This window comes from Malania oleifera, chromosome 13, assembly GCF_029873635.1.
Source record: "Malania oleifera isolate guangnan ecotype guangnan chromosome 13, ASM2987363v1, whole genome shotgun sequence".
NCBI classification, from domain to species: Eukaryota; Viridiplantae; Streptophyta; class Magnoliopsida; order Santalales; family Ximeniaceae; genus Malania; species Malania oleifera.
In genome coordinates, this window is record NC_080429.1 from 6,908,073 (window position 1) to 6,928,877 (window position 20,805).

Below are 20,805 nucleotides of genomic sequence, written 5' to 3' on the forward strand. Positions count from 1 at the left end.
AAATTGATTATATACAAAAGGGTCCAGATAGTTAGTACAACACTTAAGAATTAATTTTTCATTTAGTATAGTTTTAAATTAGGTCTGTCACATGTGTACATCTACTAAAATACTAGTTTGAATCGATCGAATAGAAAAAGAACTTAAGACCCTAAATTGAAGGTTTGTACGTAAAAACTTTATCTACCCTCAACGTCAAACTAGCAAGGAGTAATTCTCATTTAGTTGTGTTAAGTTATGGCTCATATTCATAGGGTTTATCCATTTAAAATTTGTTACAAACAAGAGGGTCTATATATTTGAAACAGAATATAATGTAATTGTAATATTATATTTAAAGTATTTTGGGGACTACACATACATAGTTTCTAGTTGAGAGTCAAAATTTTAAGATAGTTTTCGTTTGATGATATTAAAAATTGCACATGAGTTTCACAAATGTATGCATATTTCCGAACCACTTAAAAATACATTGTTCTTTTCCTCTGTTTTGATTTTTTCTATTTTTCGTTTTTGGTGTGTATGGGTGCATAACTTAAGACGTGATTTCCCAATAAGTTGTTACACCGATATGTCCTTAATCCTCCATATATTTAAATTTATGGATAGTCGATCTATTTATTAGGCTAGAGTATATACTCTACGAGAGAAAGTATGCCCCATATCTCTTTTCAATAAGATAAATTACTAATGATCAAACCATTGAGATGTTTTTTTTTAAAAAATTAAAGAAATTAAACCAGTAGGTTTTCAATAAAATGAATAAACAAACTGCTTTTTGAAAACTGTCTCACTCCCTATAGCTACCTACCCTGCACACACTAAAATATTAATTAAACTAGTATAGAAACTAAAACCTAGCTTGTTCAGAATATGGCTGAAATATTTTAATCTACATTTCCTCATTTAGGCAAGCATAAATGTTAATTAATTTAGGGGGCATTGAATTTTTATATATATATATATATGTTTACTTTTTAAGTGTGGAGGAGAGAAATTATATAATAAGTTAATGTGAGAAGATCTAGCAACAAGTTAAAGAATACAGAATCTCCCAACGAGGCCGGTGGTGTATTCCAACGAGAACACATATAAATAATGAAAAGAAAGAAAATGAAACCGTGGATTTGAATGTACAAAGGACCACTTTAATTTGCATGGATGAATGAGTATGGCTTGTCGTCCTTTGTCTTTTGCTTTCTACTCTTTCATTCATTTTAGCTGTATGCTTTCATTTTTTGAATTGATAAAAGAAGCTTTTGTAGTGAAATGTGGAAGTCTAGTTAGGTAGCCAGTGTAGTTCTACAAATGAGCAGTGGAAAGTGTATAGAAATATAAATATTTGTAAGGTGGGGAATGCGTGTAAACCCACAAATCAAATATAGGTGGAGTTGCAGAAAGGTCCATAAAGCAAACCATGTGTGATGCTGAGCTAGCTGGCTTTGCTGCCCAAGCAAGCCTCATGGACAAAGCATGCATGCATGAATTGTGTATGGCTCATTCACATCATGTGTCTCTCCATATATTATTTATACACACATACACACCCAATAGACATATATATATATATATATATATATATATATATATATGTGGTAAGAGTGACGCTAAACTTTGATGACTCCAAAATATTAGATTAGATTCCTTAATTACTTGTGATTTGTTTAGTGAATTATCAAGGATGTGTCAATAAATGGATAGTAAAAGTTTTATTCCCTCGTTTGGTGTCGTTTGAATATATTTCAAGGATTCGTGCAGAAGTTCCGGGTCATTTATATATATATATATATATATATATGTATATGTGTGAACATGTGCATATATGTAAATATAAGTTTTCTTTATGATAAGGTAAGTCATGACAGCTTTTTGAATTTTAAAGAAATATAATACTATGGTGAGATGAATGTGCCAAAAAAAAAAAAACTTTGTTTTGACGCCAAATTAATTAATCTTCTTTAAAGTTAGTGATTCTTTTATTATGAATTCATTAGTTTTCTTAGCTTGATGTGTATGACTCGATGACTTTCTTTTGATTTTATTTTATAAGATGGCAAAAAAAAGGTTATGTAAACAGTCAATTAATCCGTTAAAATAATAATAAAATTCCTTTCTACTATCAAAATCTTATTTCAATTAAAAACTAGAATTCTAAAGAGGCTTGCGCATGAAGAAATCTCCATTAGCTCCGACCGTATATAAATTCTTACTTATTTTTCATTACTATTTATTTATTTATTATTTATGACCCAAGAACTCCAGCCATGATTGCACCATATTAGACACTATATGTGATACTAAATTTGGGATATGTTTAGCAGATCTCACCATTAACATCCGGTTAATATCTATCTTGACTATGATCTCAGATGTAGCGTGTTTGAACTCTCGATCATATAGTAGATAAGATCCTCACCTTACCACCGGAGCAATCCCAAGAGAATTATCACTATTTAATTTGTTGTTGACAATAACTAGTAAAAAGAGGAGTTTTCTTTCATTTTTAGAATTTAACTTGTCCATAAATATATATATATATATATATATGAAAAAAGGAAAAGGAGAAGTTCAAACGGAGAGAGGAAAGAATTAAAGAAAGGAAAACCAAGTTGAAAAAAGAAGAAAGGTGGGCGGCAAAAGTGGGGACGGCGGCTTCGTCAATGACAAATAACAATGAGAAAAATGGGAAATTCATGCATGCATGCATGCCCCACCACTGCACCTCCTCCTCTTACGTAGCTAGCTAGGGTTTTAGCCAATGGACATATTACTCCCATACCTATCTCTAATTTCATATACATTAAAGCATTTGGGAAGCTAGCCGCCCAGTTGCTGATGCATTCCCCCCCGCATCAAACTAAACTTGTGGTTGGGGTCATTCATCCATTCCACCCCCTTTAATTCTAAGTATAATAAAGGTTTATGTATAATACATTAATTAATGTTATTTGGTGTATAATACATGCAGTCAACATGTTAATTGATCCATCCTAATCAATATTTCTCTGTAAAATAAAATAATTATTTGTCTAATTGAATTGATTCAAATGATGAGGACGACTTGTGACTTTATGACCTTAAAATTATCGGTTCGATTTTTCCTTGATAGTTTATCCTGATAAATTATTAGGTATACGTCAATGAATAGGCGGCTTTCACTCCCGAATTTGGTGTTGCACCTTAGTATCCAAAGTCGCGCGATGATAATTAGAGTCCTCGTATTATAAAAAAAATGAAAAAATTGCTTTTTAAGTAATATAAAAAAGAACCAAGTTGAAAAAAAAAAAAAAAAAAAAAAACACACACACACACACAATCAATAACACATTAAATAATTTAAACATGTTTACATTAGCTTCATCGTATTGATCATCATATTGGGTATTGGTACACTTAGTGTACTTAATAGCTTTTGTGCAATGTTAATTAAGTGTAATGGGTACGTGATTGTTACATATTTATGTAACAACATTAAAAGAACGGTGGATAGATAGATTCTATTGTCCATGTTCTTTTCTTTGGTGCTGCTACTTAAAGCTTGTGAGTTAATTCGTGACACCAAACATTTTTCTTTCTTTTCAAAACTTATCCAGTTTGGTTCAAGGATTTTGTTTGAAAGAAAAAAAAATGAAAAGTAAGTAAAAAAATAATTTTTCACTATAATTTGTCTTTATATTAAAAACTATTTAAAATAAAAATTATTCTAATATAATTAAAAATTAAGAAAAGTCAAATGTTAAGGATGTGTAAAATTAAATATTCATTGATTTACTATATATATATATATATATTCACTTTCTTTAAAAATCAAATATAAAAATATGAAATCCTTCTTATTTTCTATTTTTTTCTCCTAATATTTTCCAATAATCGGCTTTTACATGGATGAAAATTAAAATATAAAAGCCTAACTGAATTGGTTCAAATGGTAAGAGCGGCTTATGACTTTGGTAATTCCAATGTCATGTGTTCAATTTCTCATTAAGAGTTTATTTTAGTGAATTATCGAAGGTGTGTCAATAGGCGGATGATTTTTATCTCTCGAGTTTCATGTCGCACCATAGTATCCAAAATGACATGATGATATCTGGAGTACTTGAGTTATCAAAAAAAAAAATTAATTAATTAATATATAAAAAAATAACACAAAGAAAGTAGCTATAGGGAAAATTTTTTGTGACAGTTTCACATGTAAAATAGTAGCTGCTTTTCACTTTACACTGCGCCAATTGGCGTCCACGTCTGTCGACAAACAAAATAAATTCTTTACTTTCATGAAAAACAATCACCGACCGTTGGATACATATAATCATTCAGACATTGATTTCTTCTCACGACGGAAACTAAACGTAGGATCGATCCTACGGCCCAACGTAGGTAATGAGGATGACAGCGTGGAAGGGACGTCGAAGTTTCTTCCCTGTTTCCCCGCCGTCGCTCGCTATCTTTACTTGACCCGACCAGTTCGGGTAAACTTTGGGAAAATAAAAATTAACAATTTCCAAAAATTATGCTTGTGGAAGGAAATTAATTAACTTATTATATATTCGGACTTTAGATTAAAATTTATGTACATTAAATAAAAATTATATATTTATATTGATTTTTTTTTACAAATTCACAAAATCAAATTTTAAAATTTAAAAATCCCTACTGCATATAACAAACATCAATGTAGATAAGCGATTAAATAAATGAATTATAATTTGTTCAAAAAACTTTATTAATATAAGATTATTTTTATGTGTGTAAATTTTCTTACAAAAATTGTTAACATGAGAGAAGTCCATGGGTTTAACATATATGTGTGAATATCAACTTGACTTGGGTCTTGAGCCGTGTCATGCAGATAGACATCATCATTTATTCAAATTTTCCAATGTGACACAACTCACTAGTAGAATTTTTAACAAAAAAAGTAAAAATTGAAATAACTTTTAGACTCAAATTCTTCAAATATCACTCATAATTACAAATATTAAAGAAATTTTTGCAACAAAAGATCAAATGAATGCTTGATTGAATCATGATAAAAAAATATTGAACCTTTGAGCAATCGACAATCAATGTAGGAAGGAGAGAGGGAAAGAGATGGAATGATGATGGACGAAAGAGAAATGAAACTCGTTTCCAATAAAAAGAAAATCTCAAATCGATCTAATTTAAAATTAATAATTAAACAACGTGGAGGAGAAGATGATGTTTCGAGGCCCACTCAACACACAACACGCATTAGAACAAATAATATTATATAATAGTACAGGTGATGGAATCGATAAAAAAAACACATACATGCCAAATTTAGTATTTCTGCACACAATAAGAAAAACACATACATGCCAAATTTAGTATTTCTGCACACAATAAGAATGACCCGAGTCGAGCCATATTATTTTGAAGCCAAAGTAAGGAAAAACACGTGACTTAAAGTTGTGTGTGTTGAATTTTTTCAATATAGTTGACTAGCACATCTTTAAATTTTAAAGCCTAGTTTATTTAGTGTTACAACAATTAAAAAGTTAAAGTTAAAGGCTACTTCTTTGATCGCTGTGTATATATAGTACATGTTCTACTATGTAGCTCATTATAAATTTAAATCACTTCTTTTATTTAATTTTTAAATTGCAAAATGAGCCTCACTTAAAAAAAAAAAAAGATTTTGAGTCAAACCACTCTTAAAAATCAACATCTTATAATGACAAAACCTTCTTACACGCATATATGTATGTGTGTGTATATTAAATTCAACTTAACAATTGGCATTTTATAGATAACAGTGCCAATGGTTAGATTGATAGGTCAATAATAGTTCAATTTAAATTTATTGTAATTGAATCCAGTACAAATTTTAAATTTACATTCATACTTCAAATATTAAAATAAACCTCATCTAACTTAGATATGACAGACAAAAAAATCAATTTGAGAAGCTTGAAGCAAAATAGGTCAACCATAGATCACTTGCGAAAATATTATGTTTAGGAAGCACGCGTGAAAATACAATGAACACATTTAAGATGAATAAAATCTTAATTTTTAATTGAAAATAACGAATCCATCTGTACATAGAAATTAAAAATAAATTATTAAAATTCAAATAAAAAAATTAGGTTGTGTAACTATAGACCCAGTTAGCCTAAATCAGTTAAAGCCATATGGTCAATTTGGGTCTTAGTGAGCCTATTGCTTCTTTAATCTAACATAAACATAGATTCATTTAAAGTTCCAATCATTTTTTAGCTTAATCGACTAAGTTGAATTGACTGTGCACTTATCTATTATAAGAATTAATCTATGTCAACTATAATATATGTCAAATAGAAATATATAATGGACTTATAGATTGGATGCATTGTAATCTGTCACGAAATAATAAATTTACTCATTGACTCTACTTTAATCCTGTAATTTTTAGGATCACCTCACAAAATTATTTTATTTATAATAATTTTAAAATTTCATAAGCTTCACTGACATATTATTTTTCTAGTTCATTCAGGACGTATTGGTCTTGTGCTTATGACATGAAATACCCAATTATATTTCCCATCCCAAAGGAGTTGAAGAAATGCAGGTCCAAGTCAAAAATAGGAATAATGCCAACCAAATTTTACCGTTAAAGTCAAAATGTTACCGCAGTAATTTCTTTCCTTTTTCTGGCAACGATTCTGTCTCCGAATTCTCACGTCCCCATTCTCTATAAATAGTCTCATGAGGCAGACACCGCATTGCTGTTTGCTAGTCATACCTGTCCTAAAGCACCAACCAACTTTGATTCATACATTTTAATGCCCAATTGAAAAAAAGTTCTCCAAATCCTTTGAAGTTCGATCCTTCGGTTCTTCTTCTTCTTCTTCTGGGTTTCTTGTTCATGTGATTCAAATCCTCTGAAGTTTGATTCTTCGTTGAATAATTTCATTCTTGTTCATCTTCTTCGCAGCTGCTTCTGGGTATGTGAGATACCCACTTTTTGGGATTCACAGAAAAGAAAGATTGTGTATTTTTTTCCAATTTTTTTTTTAAGGGTAGGTGTTTTTCTGCTGCGCAGAGAAATTAATCAAGGTGTGAGCGGGGATGGAGCAGAAGCACGTTCTGTTGTCTGCGCTGGGCGTGGGGCTTGGGGTTGGTGTGGGGCTTGGACTGGCTTCCGGAGAGGCTGTGAGCAAATGGGCTGGCCTGAATTCTTCGCCGGAGGGCTTGACCGGCGAGCAGATTGAGCAGGAGCTAATGCGCCAAGTGGTTGAGGGGAAGAACAGCGATGTCACATTCGATGATTTCCCTTATTACCTCAGGTGAGATGGGAAGTGGGTTTTTTGTTTCATGGTGAATGGTTTGTCTATTGCGTAATTTTTCATTCGTTCTGTCTTTACTTGAAATTGTTAAAATTGTTAGTCTTTGTTTATGATGGTTGAATTTGATGTTTTGCAAACTTCAGTCACCAAGGGAATGCTCTGGTTTGGTAGAGATATTTCCTGCCCATGCTTTTCATTTATAAAATTGCTAATTTGATGATTTTTTTTTCTATTCATATTGTTTTTGAGTGCTATGCTATGCTATGCTATTTGGGCTTTGATAAGTAGGGTTTCCCCATTTTTTCGGATATTTTTGTGTTTTGTTTATTATTTGATTCATGTAATTTGATTTCCTCCTTTAACTAGGAACTTTGAGGTACTATTTTTTATTTCTATTTGGCGGAACGATTTTTTCTAAAATCAAGCGATGATTTTGATGGTTTGAGTGTGGGTATTGAGCCCTAACTTATAAGTCTTAGGTCCGTTGGGATCAAGGATTTTACTCAAGAAAAGGAAAGGAAGGAAAAGGAGGAAACTCATTTTCCCTTATGTTTTCCTTTGATGTTAAATACTATTGTAAATGAAAGTTTATTTTAATATGATTGAAAATATGAAAATATCAGATATTAATAATGAGTAAAATTTAAATTTTGTTCTTAGATTTGATGTATTTTTTATTTTCTTTTTTACTTTCTTTATAGCCAAACATGAAAATGCGAATTTCTTCATATTTTCTTTTCCTTTCTTTAATGTTTTCTGAATTCCACATAGAGCCTTAATATTTATTGGAATTTGGAATATGTAGTATCCCTGTGTCTGTGGTTGTTTCTCAAGACAAAATTTATTATTGAATGCCTTATGGCATGATGCCGCTTGCATGTAGAGCAATCAAAAAGTCAACTCTGAAATTTATGTTGCATATTTATAGCTCCTTGAAAGTGATCATATAGCTATCTGATACTTAGGGAAGCCAGAAAACTACCTGCTGAGAGCATTGTTTTCTGTCTACTTTTCCAAGATGGGCTTCACCTTGCACATGAATCACACACTATGTTGCTTAAAATCATGCATTGTGGTATAAACCCCAATTCAAATTTAACATATATGTGAATATCTGAATTTTCATGAGCAGGTTGACAAAGTTGGTCTTGGGTTTTCTTGAACTAGCTTATAAACCCTGGTGCTGATTATGATATTGCTGTTTATGATGAAGGCAAACTTTACCGCACAATACCATAGATTGTTGTCACTCCTAGTTGAATGTATCAGAAAAACAGAGGATGCTATCTCAATATAAAAGTTCTATAGGTGGGAGTTCATTGGAAGAATATATATACACACAACAACAACCATATAGTGAGGCTTAAGGCTTGGTCTTGTTGTTGTTGTTGTGTGTGTGTATGTATATATAAAATTGTTTTAGGTCTTTCTAAAGCAAACCCCATTGAGTGGGACGTAAGGTTTGGTTGCTGTTGTTATTGTTGTATTAGTAGTCCTTTCTAAATATACGGTGTGATGGGGAACAAGAGTTCGTGATTGCAAGGGCTCAAGAATCCAATTGGAGCAAGATTGTGCTGTAATACTGTGTGGTGGAAGAATGAGAAGTTGCCCACATCATTTCTCCAACTTTCATGTTTTTTTGCCATCATGCATTTTTTTCCTGGCGAATTTGAATGCATCAATTGCTGTTTGAGGAGTTACATGTAACTCACTGCACAGATTCCTTGGTCTCTATTTAAAAAAAAATAAAATATTAGGTTACGTTTGGTTCATAAAATGTCTATTTTAAGGAATAGAACAGCCATAATATAAGAATTTGACAGCTTGTAAAGCAGATGACATCAGCTTTTGCATGAGTGATTTTTCCTGTGCACTTTATATTACATCCGCATCTTATTTCATTCGATTCCTAGAAATAGACATTTTGTTAACCAGACTTAAGTTTATTACCTTTGAGTTATTATATTCATTAGAGCTTTTGGCAATAGTTTTTATTCCTAGTGCTTAACTTTCCATTTACATGGATTGTTGAATTTTTGGTATGAATAAATTATGCAATACTAAATTTGCACAGTTGTACATATATTTTGATAATGATGTGTTACTTGTAGCTTTCATTCCTACAGCACATCTTCACGATTTATGTATTACTGTATATCAGAGTTTTTTAATGTATGCCAGTACCTTTTTGTCTTTATTCTGATGTCCATGGTTGTTTATGGATATTGCAGTGAGCAGACACGTGTTCTATTAACAAGTTCTGCATATGTTCATTTAAAGCACACTGATTTTTCCAAGTACACCCGGAACCTTTCTCCTGCTAGCAGGGCTATTTTGCTCTCAGGGCCAGCTGGTATGCTATATGGAATGTATTAGTGCTCGTAGGCTATTTTACCTGCAATTGCATTGCGATTTAGTGCTTGTTATTACTTTTATGACCTAATCCTGTTCCATTATTTGTTATCTTCTCAAGAACTTTACCAGCAAATGCTTGCCAAGGGATTAGCACATTTCTTTGAAGCAAAGTTGTTGTTATTGGACGTGACAGACTTCTCTTTAAAGGTAACTGTTCAGCAGTTACTTGTCTATAAGTTCAAGCTTTTCATTTCAGTCATGCTAACTTATGTCATGTTTACTTCCCTCAGATGCAGAGCAAGTATGGATGTGCCAGAAAAGAATCTGTAAGCCTTTTTTCTTTTTTGATTTTGTCATAAATTTGGCATATTTAATTTTTTTTCCCTGAACATGAAAATGTATCTTTTGAATTATGATCCACTAATGCTTGCATTCTTATGTAGTAGAATCAAGAGCAGATGAAGTTTAAACATGTATTTCAATGTAATAGTGTGCCTTAGTTGTGTAAATTTAATTTTATTCTTTTTCTAGAAGTCTCTTCTGATCCAGAAGCTTTTTCCTGTAGTCTTTCAAGCGGTCCATGTCAGAGGTGACACTGGGGCGAATGTCCAGTTTGTTTGGTTCCTTCTCAGTTCTTTCTTCAAGGGAGGAAACTAGAGGTACATGTAGTTTTTCACACGTAAAATATTAGGTTAATGAGAGAGATTCTGTAAAAACTTTTTATGGTTAGCTGACTGCTTTTTCACTTCATCCTGTGACATTGTTAGAAGGGTATTTTAATGATTGTGTGCTAATTTCTTTGTTGTTCTTGTTTTTATGAATCTCGGACAAAAGGCTGATATTAATGCTGGTTATATTTACTGTTTTTTTATACCTTGAGGTAACTGCAAGTACTTCCCCTGCCTCGGGGGGGGGGGGGGTTCGTATATTGTAAACGTCAGCCTGCCTATAGACTCTTACAAGTCAGAAAACCTTTAGCTTGGGTTTGGGAGCATGGATTTCAGGCCTCAGACTTGGATTTGGACAAAACATGATAGTCTACATCTAAATCCAGGTTGTAGCTCCGGGCTCTAAAATGGGGTTAATGCCCTTTTTATTGGAAGAACAGGGCCACCAATGTATCTTTTGGGCAAAACTAGAAGCTAGCAACATTAATGAACACAATTTGGGCATCAAGCCAACGTAATGTAATGGTATAAAATCTTCTCCAGAACTGCAGAAAGCAAAGGTCCTCAACCAATTGTGATGGACCAAGCATGTTGCATGCTGGAACTCTGATATAAAACCTTTTAAACCTTCTTTCTTCTCTTATTGGCTTAACTAGTTTTTTTCAACTCTTCATGGACTTAATGGACAGGCATAGATTCACACTTTTCTATATTATTCTCTTCCACAATGAAGATGAGAGTGACTTCCGTCGCTAATCCAAGTATCACTAAATTTGTCCAATTGACATGCCATACAAACATTCTTCTCTTTTAGCTTTATTACGCCTCTCTTCATTCCGCAGGGGAACCTGTGACTTACATAAAAGCCTTAAATTGAAATGCCTAGGGATGTGAAAAATATTTACATTGATTCGTTATGGATTTCAAGACAATTTAAAATAGTGAATATGTGCAAATTTCAGCAGTTATGCTGACTATATCATTCTGTGCCAAATTTAGCAACTTTCCATAAAAGAACAGTTTTTCTTTTTTTTTCCCCCCCGAAGAATCAAATAAAAAAGGAAATTCAAATGCAACACTCAGTGCATAAGGCTTCCATGCCATATTGGGATATGGGGAGGGTATGATACATGCAGCCTTGTCTCCGCACTTGGAGAAATATGTCATTCTAAAATATCTAAGAGTAAATTTGAGAATGATATGTGATTGTTAAAGCTTGATATACATTGTTGGCCCACAACCTACAACTTAAGCTTTTAGGTAAAATGGTAATCTAACATGGTATTAGAGCTGGTTACAATGGGTCTTGAGTTCTAGTCTTGTTGCCTGTGTTTGCTGTGTGGTATTTTTAAAAAATTATTGTGTTCCCTATCATGGGTGCTATTCATTGTGTGTTTATCTCTCCATGTGCTGTCGGTCTGCACGTGCGGGGGAGTGTTAAAGCTTGATATACATTGTTGGCCCACATCCTGACAGCTTAAGCTTAGGTAAAGTGGTAATCTAACAGTGACTTTATATATATATATATGCACACATTCATGCAAATAAAAATAAAGAGAGAGGATGGATAAAGGAGTAGAGTTGTTTTAAGTAGCTGATAACCAGCGTAAAACTAATGCTATTCATGAATCATGTGATATCAACAGTGCAATTAAAATGTTCAAGAGGACATCATAGTCTACCTAAACCCAAAATTTTTACCTTTGTAATGGGAAAAGAAGAAAAAGAGTCTCGGATATTTCAGATCACAGCTCTGATGTGGCAGTTATAGTTAATGGAAATAGTCTTTCAATTTCTAGTTTTCAGGAATGATTGCTTTGCTCGTGTCCGTGTGTGCATGCATGTGTGTATATGTGAATCTTGAATTATAAACTTTTGTAGGCAAGGTAATGTTTTTTAGGTAGCTTGACACGTGTATGATTGCATAATGTACTGTTCAATTAGATGATAGACAGAGTTTGAACTGCATCTCTTTCATAGTTGTTTAGTCTTATTTCATTCTCAAATATAAAAAGTTGATTTTCTTTTGCGCATACAAGCATATGCATAAATGTTTGTATGGGTGCGTGCATGTTTTCGTGTGTGCACATTTTTGTGTTGTATAGTCAAATCAGGATATCCTGATTTTTTGATAAGTTCTATTATATCTTTAAGTTCTTTGATTCCTTCTTCTTTACATTTTTCATTGTCATGGACTGATTAATAATTTCATTACAGGAACGTTACATAGGCAAACCAGCAGGTTGGATATTAAACCAAGGTATGGTAGACAATCAATATCCTTAATTCTGCTGAACAAAAGAAGATGGCTTTTAAGAGTTTGTTTACTAGATCAGTTTTTACTATTTTATGTTGAATAGCTAGATGAAGGTTCAGCCATTTATGTGTTACCTGTGCATGTTCACACGTTTACAGGGGCATGGAAGGTGTTAATGATCTTTCAACACTACATAGAAATGCCTCTGCTTCAGTTGATATGAGTGGCATCACTTCCCAATTTCCTCCTACAATTTCAGGTTCTTGCTTCAGAATTTATTCTAAATAAAATCTATCTACCCAAAAAAACAAAAATTCTGGCTTCTTTCAGAATTTCTGTTGTTACTAACACTGATTACTTGCAATATTTTCCTGCTTGTATTTTAATGAATGCTTGAATCACCATAAGGAATGTTGTTTGAAATTATCACTAACACTGATTACTTGCAATATTTTCCTGCTTGTATTTTAATGAATGCTTGAGTCACCATAAGGGATTTTGTTTGAAATTAAGTAATATTCATAAGTCACAACTGTTAGAAGACACTTATATCAATTCTTCATGCATGCATACAACAATTTTACTGGAAGCTGCATGATAGAATTGGATTTTAGCTTCATCTGAAGCAGTTCTTTCAGAGAATTACTGAGGCTGAAAGAAGCTTCCATTGTCATTCTATTACAACATTGTGGGACATATTGTTGTGTTGAATTCAATATTTTGAACATATGGACTCTTAATTTATCTGGAGCATGCATTATTTATTCTAGTTTTAAAATAAATTAATAAATAAGATGGTTTAAGATCTGACTTGTCATTTCAGTTATTGTTCCAATCATGGTCTTAAATTTCCACGAAACTGTCGAAATTTCCGATTTCCGTCACCTTCGAAATTGAAATGGCAGTCGATTTCCGTCTTGCATAATTTCCGTCAAAATCTCAACGAATCATCCGAAATTTATCGAAACCTCGAAATTTTAGAAAAATTGATCAAAACCTCAAGAGTGAACTGAAATTTCTCTTTTAATTTATTTTTTTATTTTATTGAAACAAAAGGTTATCACAAGTGCTTTTGAAATTATATGACAAAATAAACTTATAGTAATATTTTATTTAACCATTCATGTCTAGATTATCAATATTTGTATAATAAATAATATTTAAATGATTTATGAATTTCATTTGTATTAACGGAATATGTTTAATGTACATTATCTTACAAACATGTTTGATACACATACTATTTTACAACTTTTCCACCTCATACAAAACATAGATGTATTTAATTTGTAATATATTAGTCTTAAAAACTTATATTTTTATGTTTGTTAACCATTTCTAAAGTTTCACAAAGAATTCCATGCTTTACTACTAGTTTCCGTTATTTTTTCAAATCGAAATCGAAATCGAAATTTCTGTCGAAATTTCCGTACTTTTGGAGCTTCAAAATTTGAGTTGAAATCGAAATTTAAGACCTTGGTTCCAATAGATGAAGCTTGATGATCATAACCATTAATTTTCTGATTGTCTGATCCTTAATTTTAAATCCTTTTGCTTTCTATGAGTTGATTCTCAAAAAAGTTTGTCTGGAATGGTTTGCAATTTGTGAGCATGGTATCAAGTGTAAGTTTATGGGCTCTCTTATTGATGTGTAAGTTTCCTAAGAACAATAAGCCCTGATGGAGTCATCTATATGAATCCTTTTCTTCCATTTTGCTTGATCTCAGGCAATATCTTCAAAAAGTTGGAGTGCTATAAAATCTTCTTTTTCTACCTCAGTCCTAATTATTGTGAGTCTATCCCTCCATTCCTACATTCAGTAATTTAAAATTGGGTTGGGGAAACTTTATCTTGGTTCGTATTATCCCGGTTTTGATATTGGAAAGTGCTAAATATGCACACTAGTTTTTAACTTTAAATATCCTTTTCATAACCCTTCAATCACAATTTCTCAAATCACTTGCCCCGGAAAATAACTTCCCTGAAAATGGTTAATATAATTTCCGCTGCTTCTATTGAGGTGCGATAGTAGTCACTAGCAGCTCTAATTCCCTGTGAGAATTTCTTATTGACTGTAAATTACTATCCAGGGTGGAGCAATTAGATCTCATTTTTGGCTTCTAAATGTCATGTGGGAAACTTATGCACTCCATCTAGTTTCTTTTATTGATGCTCCTTGTTCCTTGAAAGCTTGTTTTGTCTGTTTTTTTATACAGTGTTGAACATCATCTCTTTTTCAGTATCTGAACAGTTGTTCTAGGTGAAGTGTACATACAGTTGTAAACTAGTTTACCATCATAATGCATAGGAAAATACTGAAATCTTATTCTTATTCTTACCTGAATGTTCTTTTTTTTGCATTTTTAGCTCCTCTCAAACGCACAAGCAGCTGGTGTTTTGATGAGAAACTTTTTTTACAGTCACTTTACAAGGTACTGTTATATGCAGTTGTTGCTTTTTTAAAACTTGAGTTTCTATTAGAATCATGCACTGTTTTCCTTCTTATATGTGATTTAAATATTAGCTGATTATGTTGCTTGTTTTTAAGAAAGCTACTGAGTACTGAGGCCGAATTGTTGCTCTACTTACAGGTTTTGGTTTCAACATCAGAAAAAAGTTCTATAATTTTGTACCTTAGGGATGTGGAGAAGCTGCTTATTCAATCACAAAGATTATACAACTTATTTCACAAAATGTTGAAGAAACTTTCAGGACCGATATTGATACTCGGTTCGCGGCTCTTGGACCCGGCAAAAAATTGTGATGAAGTGGATGAGAAACTCTCATTGTTATTCCCTTACAACGTTGAGGTCAAGCCACCTGAAGATGAGACTAATCTTGTCAAATGGAAAGCCAAACTGGAGGAAGACATGAAATTGGTCCAGTTCCAGGACAACAAAAATCACATTGCTGAAGTACTGGCAGCAAATGATCTGGACTGTGATGATCTGGGTTCTATCTGCCAAGCTGACACGCTGGTTCTCAGTAGTTACATTGAAGAAATTGTTGTCTCAGCAATATCATTTCATTTGATGAATAACAAAGATCCAGAATACCGAAATGGAAAGCTTGTAATATCATCCAAGAGGTAGACATCAGTGTTCCATCAATTTTTTTTTTGTTTTTGCTCCAGACAGAGATCCATGTAAATATGTAATTAATGCAATGTTCTGGCCCTTCAACAGTTTGTCCCAGGGTTTGAGTATATTCCAGGAGGGCAAAAGTGGTGGAAAAGACTCAATAAAACTCGAGACAAATGCTGAATCATCCAAGGTTTCTCCAACATCTCAGCATCCTTCTTTTCAACAATTCAAGAATAGTGTAACTGGTCATAACACTTGACATCCCCAACATATTCTGATTTTATTCTGATTTTTCATCAATTTTAGGATGCTGATGGGGAAGGGTGCGCTGGTGTAAAGCCTGATTCAAAAGGTGACATCCAGGCACCTGAAAATAAAAGTGAGGCAGAAAGATCAGCTCCTACAGTAAAGAAAGATGGTGAAGCTCCAACCCCAGCAAAAACACCGGTAAGTCAAAATCCTACAAAAGATAATTGAAAAGAGAAGCTGCATGAAATAAGGTGAAGATGTAACCCAGATAAAGCATGCAAATCATATCAAGCAGCCCAAAAATCCCAGCTTAATGCAATTAAATGCTATGAAAATCTTTAAAAAAAGGCCTGTCTTTTAAAAAGATCAACTGAAAATGAAAAGAACCATACAAAAATCTACCAAAATGATGCTGGTTTCCATTTTTTCTCAAAATCCGTTACTCTAATCGTGTGTTAATCTTCCCCTACAGGATGTTCCTCCTGACAATGAATTTGAGAAGCGCATAAGGCCTGAGGTTATCCCAGCAGATGAGATTGGAGTAACTTTTGCAGATATTGGTGCCTTGGATGAAATTAAAGAGTCACTTCAGGAGCTAGTCATGCTTCCTCTCCGAAGACCAGACCTCTTTAATGGTGGGCTTCTAAAACCATGCAGAGGTATATTGCTTTTTGGGCCTCCTGGTACTGGGAAGACAATGCTGGCAAAGGCCATTGCTAATGAGGCTGGAGCAAGCTTCATCAATGTATCAATGTCTACCATCACTTCAAAATGGTTTGGGGAAGATGAGAAGAATGTTCGAGCTCTATTCTCTCTTGCAGCAAAGGTCTCCCCAACTATCATTTTTGTAGACGAGGTTGATAGTATGCTTGGGCAGCGGACTAGATTAGGGGAGCATGAAGCTATGAGAAAGATTAAGAATGAGTTCATGACACATTGGGACGGGCTTTTGACAAAACCTGGTGAAAGAATTCTTGTGCTTGCAGCAACCAACCGGCCTTTTGACCTAGATGAAGCCATTATTAGACGGTTTGAGCGCAGGTATAATTGCATATTCATTTTAAAGGCAGCATCAACATAATCATCTCTTCAGTTCATTTCTTACTGCAAGGCTTAAACTGTTTGAAGCCATGTTTTACTGAAAACATGAGATTATATATGTAGGCATATATTAAAGCCATTCATGGGGTCTCACTTAACAAGCTTAAGCTTTTTGGCCAATTGTTTTTTGGGATGGTATCAGAACCTTTTTGGCCAAAAGCTTAGAGTTCAAACCTCATCCTCACGTTCCCATTATTTTAATTAAAAATTAAAATATTATGGCACAAGGAATTTTGCATGTGGGGCATATTAGGCATGTATTGAAACCATCTCAAGGCCTCACCTAACATGCTTAAGCTTTCATGGGAATTGATTTGACAATTGCTCGGCTGGTTGTATTTGTCATTCTCTTGGTTTCTCTTTCCTTCTTATACATATCCCTTGCATATAACGTCATAAAAACTTTTAATTGATCTCCTTTGAATTAACACCCTTCTTCATTTTTATGTTATGTTTTGAGGCTTGAAGGATGTTCACCTTCAGGAATCTCCTCTTCATCAATCTCAATAATTCTGTCAAAATTAGGTCTATCTTTGGACCCTTTTGCAAGGAATTTTTGAAGACTAGTTTTTGCCTCTTAAAATCTCTCAGGGGTTGAAATTGACAACATTAGTGGCTAATATGTTGATGTCAGTGCTTCCACCATATTAATATTCTGCAGTACATAATTTGCTTTTTATTACCTTATCAGTCAAACAAATTTCATAGAAGTTCTGAATAAAGGTGCCCACTCTTAACATCTAACAATGATCATTAACTATTATAATACTCATTTTTTAAGTACTTCCCTAGAAACATGAAGAACATGCAGGGATGATATTGTTTCATTGAGCATTATTTCTATAAACTCCAATGCTTTCTGTGGTGGGCAGAGTCATGGTCGGTCTGCCATCAGTGGAGAGCAGGGAAATGATCTTGAGAACACTCTTGGCAAAGGAGAAAGTTGAAGATTTGGACTACAAAGAGCTTGCAACTTTGACGGAAGGCTATAGTGGAAGCGATCTTAAGGTCTGTATTTTTTATAACAGTTTGATTAATTGATTTATAATAAGTGGTGATTGAATCTCAGCATTTACTGCTCAAAACAGAATCTGTGTGTGACAGCTGCTTATCGGCCCGTAAGGGAGTTAATACAACAAGAGAGACTGAAAGACAAGGTCATTATCATAATATCAAATTCCTGTATTTTCATGTCATATTCTTCCTCTCCCAAATGTTTTTGGTTGCAGTCCTTAATATTTTTTTCTGCTAAATCTCAATGACATTGAACAGGAAAGGAAGCAGAAAGCTGAGGAGGGACGGACAAGTGAAGAGGAACAGAGCTCAGAAAGTGGAGCAGATAAGAAAGAAGAAAGTGAAGAGGAAAGAGTGATTACTCTGAGGCCCTTGAACATGGAAGACATGAGGCAGGCTAAGAATCAGGTAATGTCCGGAATCTTGTTTTTGTAAAAGCTCTGGAAAGCTCTTTTTTCTTGAAAACTCAGTTATTGGACAAACTGTATCCGATTGCTGTTAGTTTCCCACAGCAAATATGTGTGGAACTGTCTCTATGAACAGTCATTGGAATTTTTAAATAGGAAAATATAGACACCAGAGCTTCATTTTAGATTTTAATAGAAGCATTGTAAATGGACATTTGGCCTGTATTTGACCCTTGATATGGTGTAGAAGTCTTGTGCACTGGGTGTTGCTTTTTAAAAAAAAAATATCATTGGGCTGATCTTCCAACTCCAAGAACTCATTTGTATCATGCACAATCCCCAAACTAAATTATTGAGATGCTCCAGACTGTTTTCACACTTCATTACTGCAGTGTTTCTTACATGAAAGTTGGCAGCTAGTTAAATTGTTTCTATTCTTATTCCAAGTGGTAAAAATATATATATTTTTACCTTGGTAAACTAATAATTTTATTAAATAGTAGAAGTAATTTTTGGTAAAAATAATATGGAACTGAGGGACAGAATTGGGATTTGGCGGATGATTTGTGTACCAGGGTTATTAGTCATGACTTCCCTATATTATTCTATGTAAACTTTTATGTCTGAAGACTCAAAATATATCATGCAATGCAGGTTGCTGCTAGTTTTGCTTCCGAGGGCTCAATAATGGGTGAGCTGAAGCAGTGGAACGATTTGTATGGAGAAGGAGGTTCAAGGAAGAAGCAACAGTTGACTTACTTCCTCTAGATTGTTGAGAATTGACATCTGAAACTATTCACCAGAAAGAGTCATGGTTGAAAGCAAGATGAAGTTCAGGAAAGGCAATGGAACCCAGTAGTTCTGGGTATGCAATGGTGAGGGGTTGAACCAAAAGCTGTTGCACCAAGTCCTACAACAGAGAAATGCTGAAAATCCATTAGAGCTTGAACTGGAGTTGATGTGCCCTTTAATTGGTTCATTACTCTTGTATTACTATTGTTTGAGCAAGAGAAAGAGTTGTCGATTTGTATTTTTATTAGTTCCTCTTCCCACGCAACCCAATTGCCGCTCTGCATATTGAAAAATTATGTAATGCGGAAGTGAGGTGCAAGGGAATGCACATGGGATTTCAGAAACTGGGAGTGGGGAAAACTTCAGTCAATTGTTTAGAACTGTGCAGCCCACGAAATACAAGTTAGCACAGTGGCAGTTTGTACATTGGACATGTGTAAACTCAATGGAATAGTCCTCTATTTAATTCTTCTTCTTCTTCTTCTTCTCCTCCCCCTCCTTTTACATATATATATAAAAATGAAGAAACAGCCTGTTCATTATCATTAGAAATGCAGTCTTAGCCCACTGGCCAGGGTTAACTGGGTCTTTAGGGGTAGGAGTAAGCCAAACAAAGGATATAAGCAAAAAATCCTTCTTTGAAGCGCATGCAAATTGCGCTATGCTGCACGCAAGGCCATTAAATTCCCTACCCACAAACTTAAACAAGCATTTTTCGAACTTTTTTTCAGATAACAAATATATATACTATGGTAGTATATATATATATATATATATATATATATATACATACATACATTTGTATGGATATGTATATATGGGTATATATATGACAACTATGGACATGTATATGTAAGAAAAATAATAGAGATGGTCATTTTCAAGTAGTTAGTTTGTGTGATATCAATTAATGTAAGATCAATTTACCATATATTTAACATCTAGTAGATAGGTGCATGAACATGTGGAAAGAGAGGTCTCTTGCATAATTTCTCGTAGATTTATTAGAAAATTTGAGCATTATGTTCATCAAATGGGAAATTTTTATTTGAATTATTTTTGGAAATTATTATGCTTACAAAAATGCTATATTCCTTAGGAGCTTGCTTGGATAAAAGATTTTAGGTCAAGAAAGGAAAAAAAAAACAAAAAAAAAACTCATTTTCTCTTATATTTTCTTTTTTCTATTAGATATTATTAAAAATGAAAGTTTGTTTTAATATGACTAAAAATTATGAAAAACTAAATATTAGTAATGTGTAAACTCAAAATTTTATTTATAAATTTGATATATTTTTCATTTTCTTTTTCATTATCTTGATAACCAAACATGAAAATGAGGATTTCTTGATATTTTTCCTTCCTTTTTAAAATATTTTTTGAGTTCTAAACGGGGCCTAAGGGTCCATTTGGATCAAGAAATTTACATGAAAAAAAGAAAAGAAAAATAAGGAGTAAACTTATTTTTTCTTATCAAAATTTTTTTCTTAGTTTTCCTTCTCTATTAATATTATCAAAAATAAAAGCTTATTTTAATATAATTAAAATTAAAAAATAAAAATTAATGATATGTAAAATTAAATTTTT

The 20,805-nt window shown here is 33.2% G+C and overlaps 1 protein-coding gene across 2 annotated transcripts; it reads left to right on the top strand.

The window, feature by feature from the left end:
* Positions 1 to 6,727: 6,727 nt before the first annotated feature.
* Positions 6,728 to 19,689, top strand: LOC131146624 (uncharacterized). 2 transcript variants are annotated; one of them, XM_058096330.1, is made up of 17 exons: positions 6,728 to 6,950; positions 7,049 to 7,292; positions 9,524 to 9,645; positions 9,766 to 9,854; positions 9,938 to 9,973; positions 10,213 to 10,306; positions 12,533 to 12,575; positions 12,731 to 12,831; positions 14,940 to 15,004; positions 15,164 to 15,660; positions 15,758 to 15,845; positions 15,962 to 16,102; positions 16,377 to 16,945; positions 17,878 to 18,013; positions 18,094 to 18,162; positions 18,278 to 18,427; positions 19,081 to 19,689. In XM_058096330.1, the coding sequence occupies exons 2-17, from the start codon at positions 7,075 to 7,077 to the stop codon at positions 19,192 to 19,194; spliced, it is 2,532 nt and encodes an 843-aa protein (XP_057952313.1). In that variant the 5' UTR covers positions 6,728 to 6,950; positions 7,049 to 7,074; the 3' UTR covers positions 19,195 to 19,689. The 2 variants fall into 2 exon arrangements, with proteins under 2 accessions (XP_057952313.1, XP_057952314.1); XM_058096331.1 differs by lacking the exons at positions 6,728 to 6,950; positions 7,049 to 7,292; positions 9,524 to 9,645; positions 9,766 to 9,854 and adding an exon at positions 10,094 to 10,130 and having other exon boundaries at positions 9,950 to 9,973.
* Positions 19,690 to 20,805: the final 1,116 nt, after the last annotated feature.

Coding starts and splice junctions, on each gene's coding strand:
- LOC131146624 (XM_058096330.1), top strand. CDS start 7,075: ATGGAGCAGAAGCACGTTCTGTTGTCTGCGCTGGGCGTGGGGCTTGGG. Junction 16,103..16,376: donor CAACCCCAGCAAAAACACCG/GTAAGTCAAAAT, acceptor CTTCCCCTACAG/GATGTTCCTCCTGACAATGA. Junction 18,014..18,093: donor ATAGTGGAAGCGATCTTAAG/GTCTGTATTTTT, acceptor TGCTCAAAACAG/AATCTGTGTGTGACAGCTGC.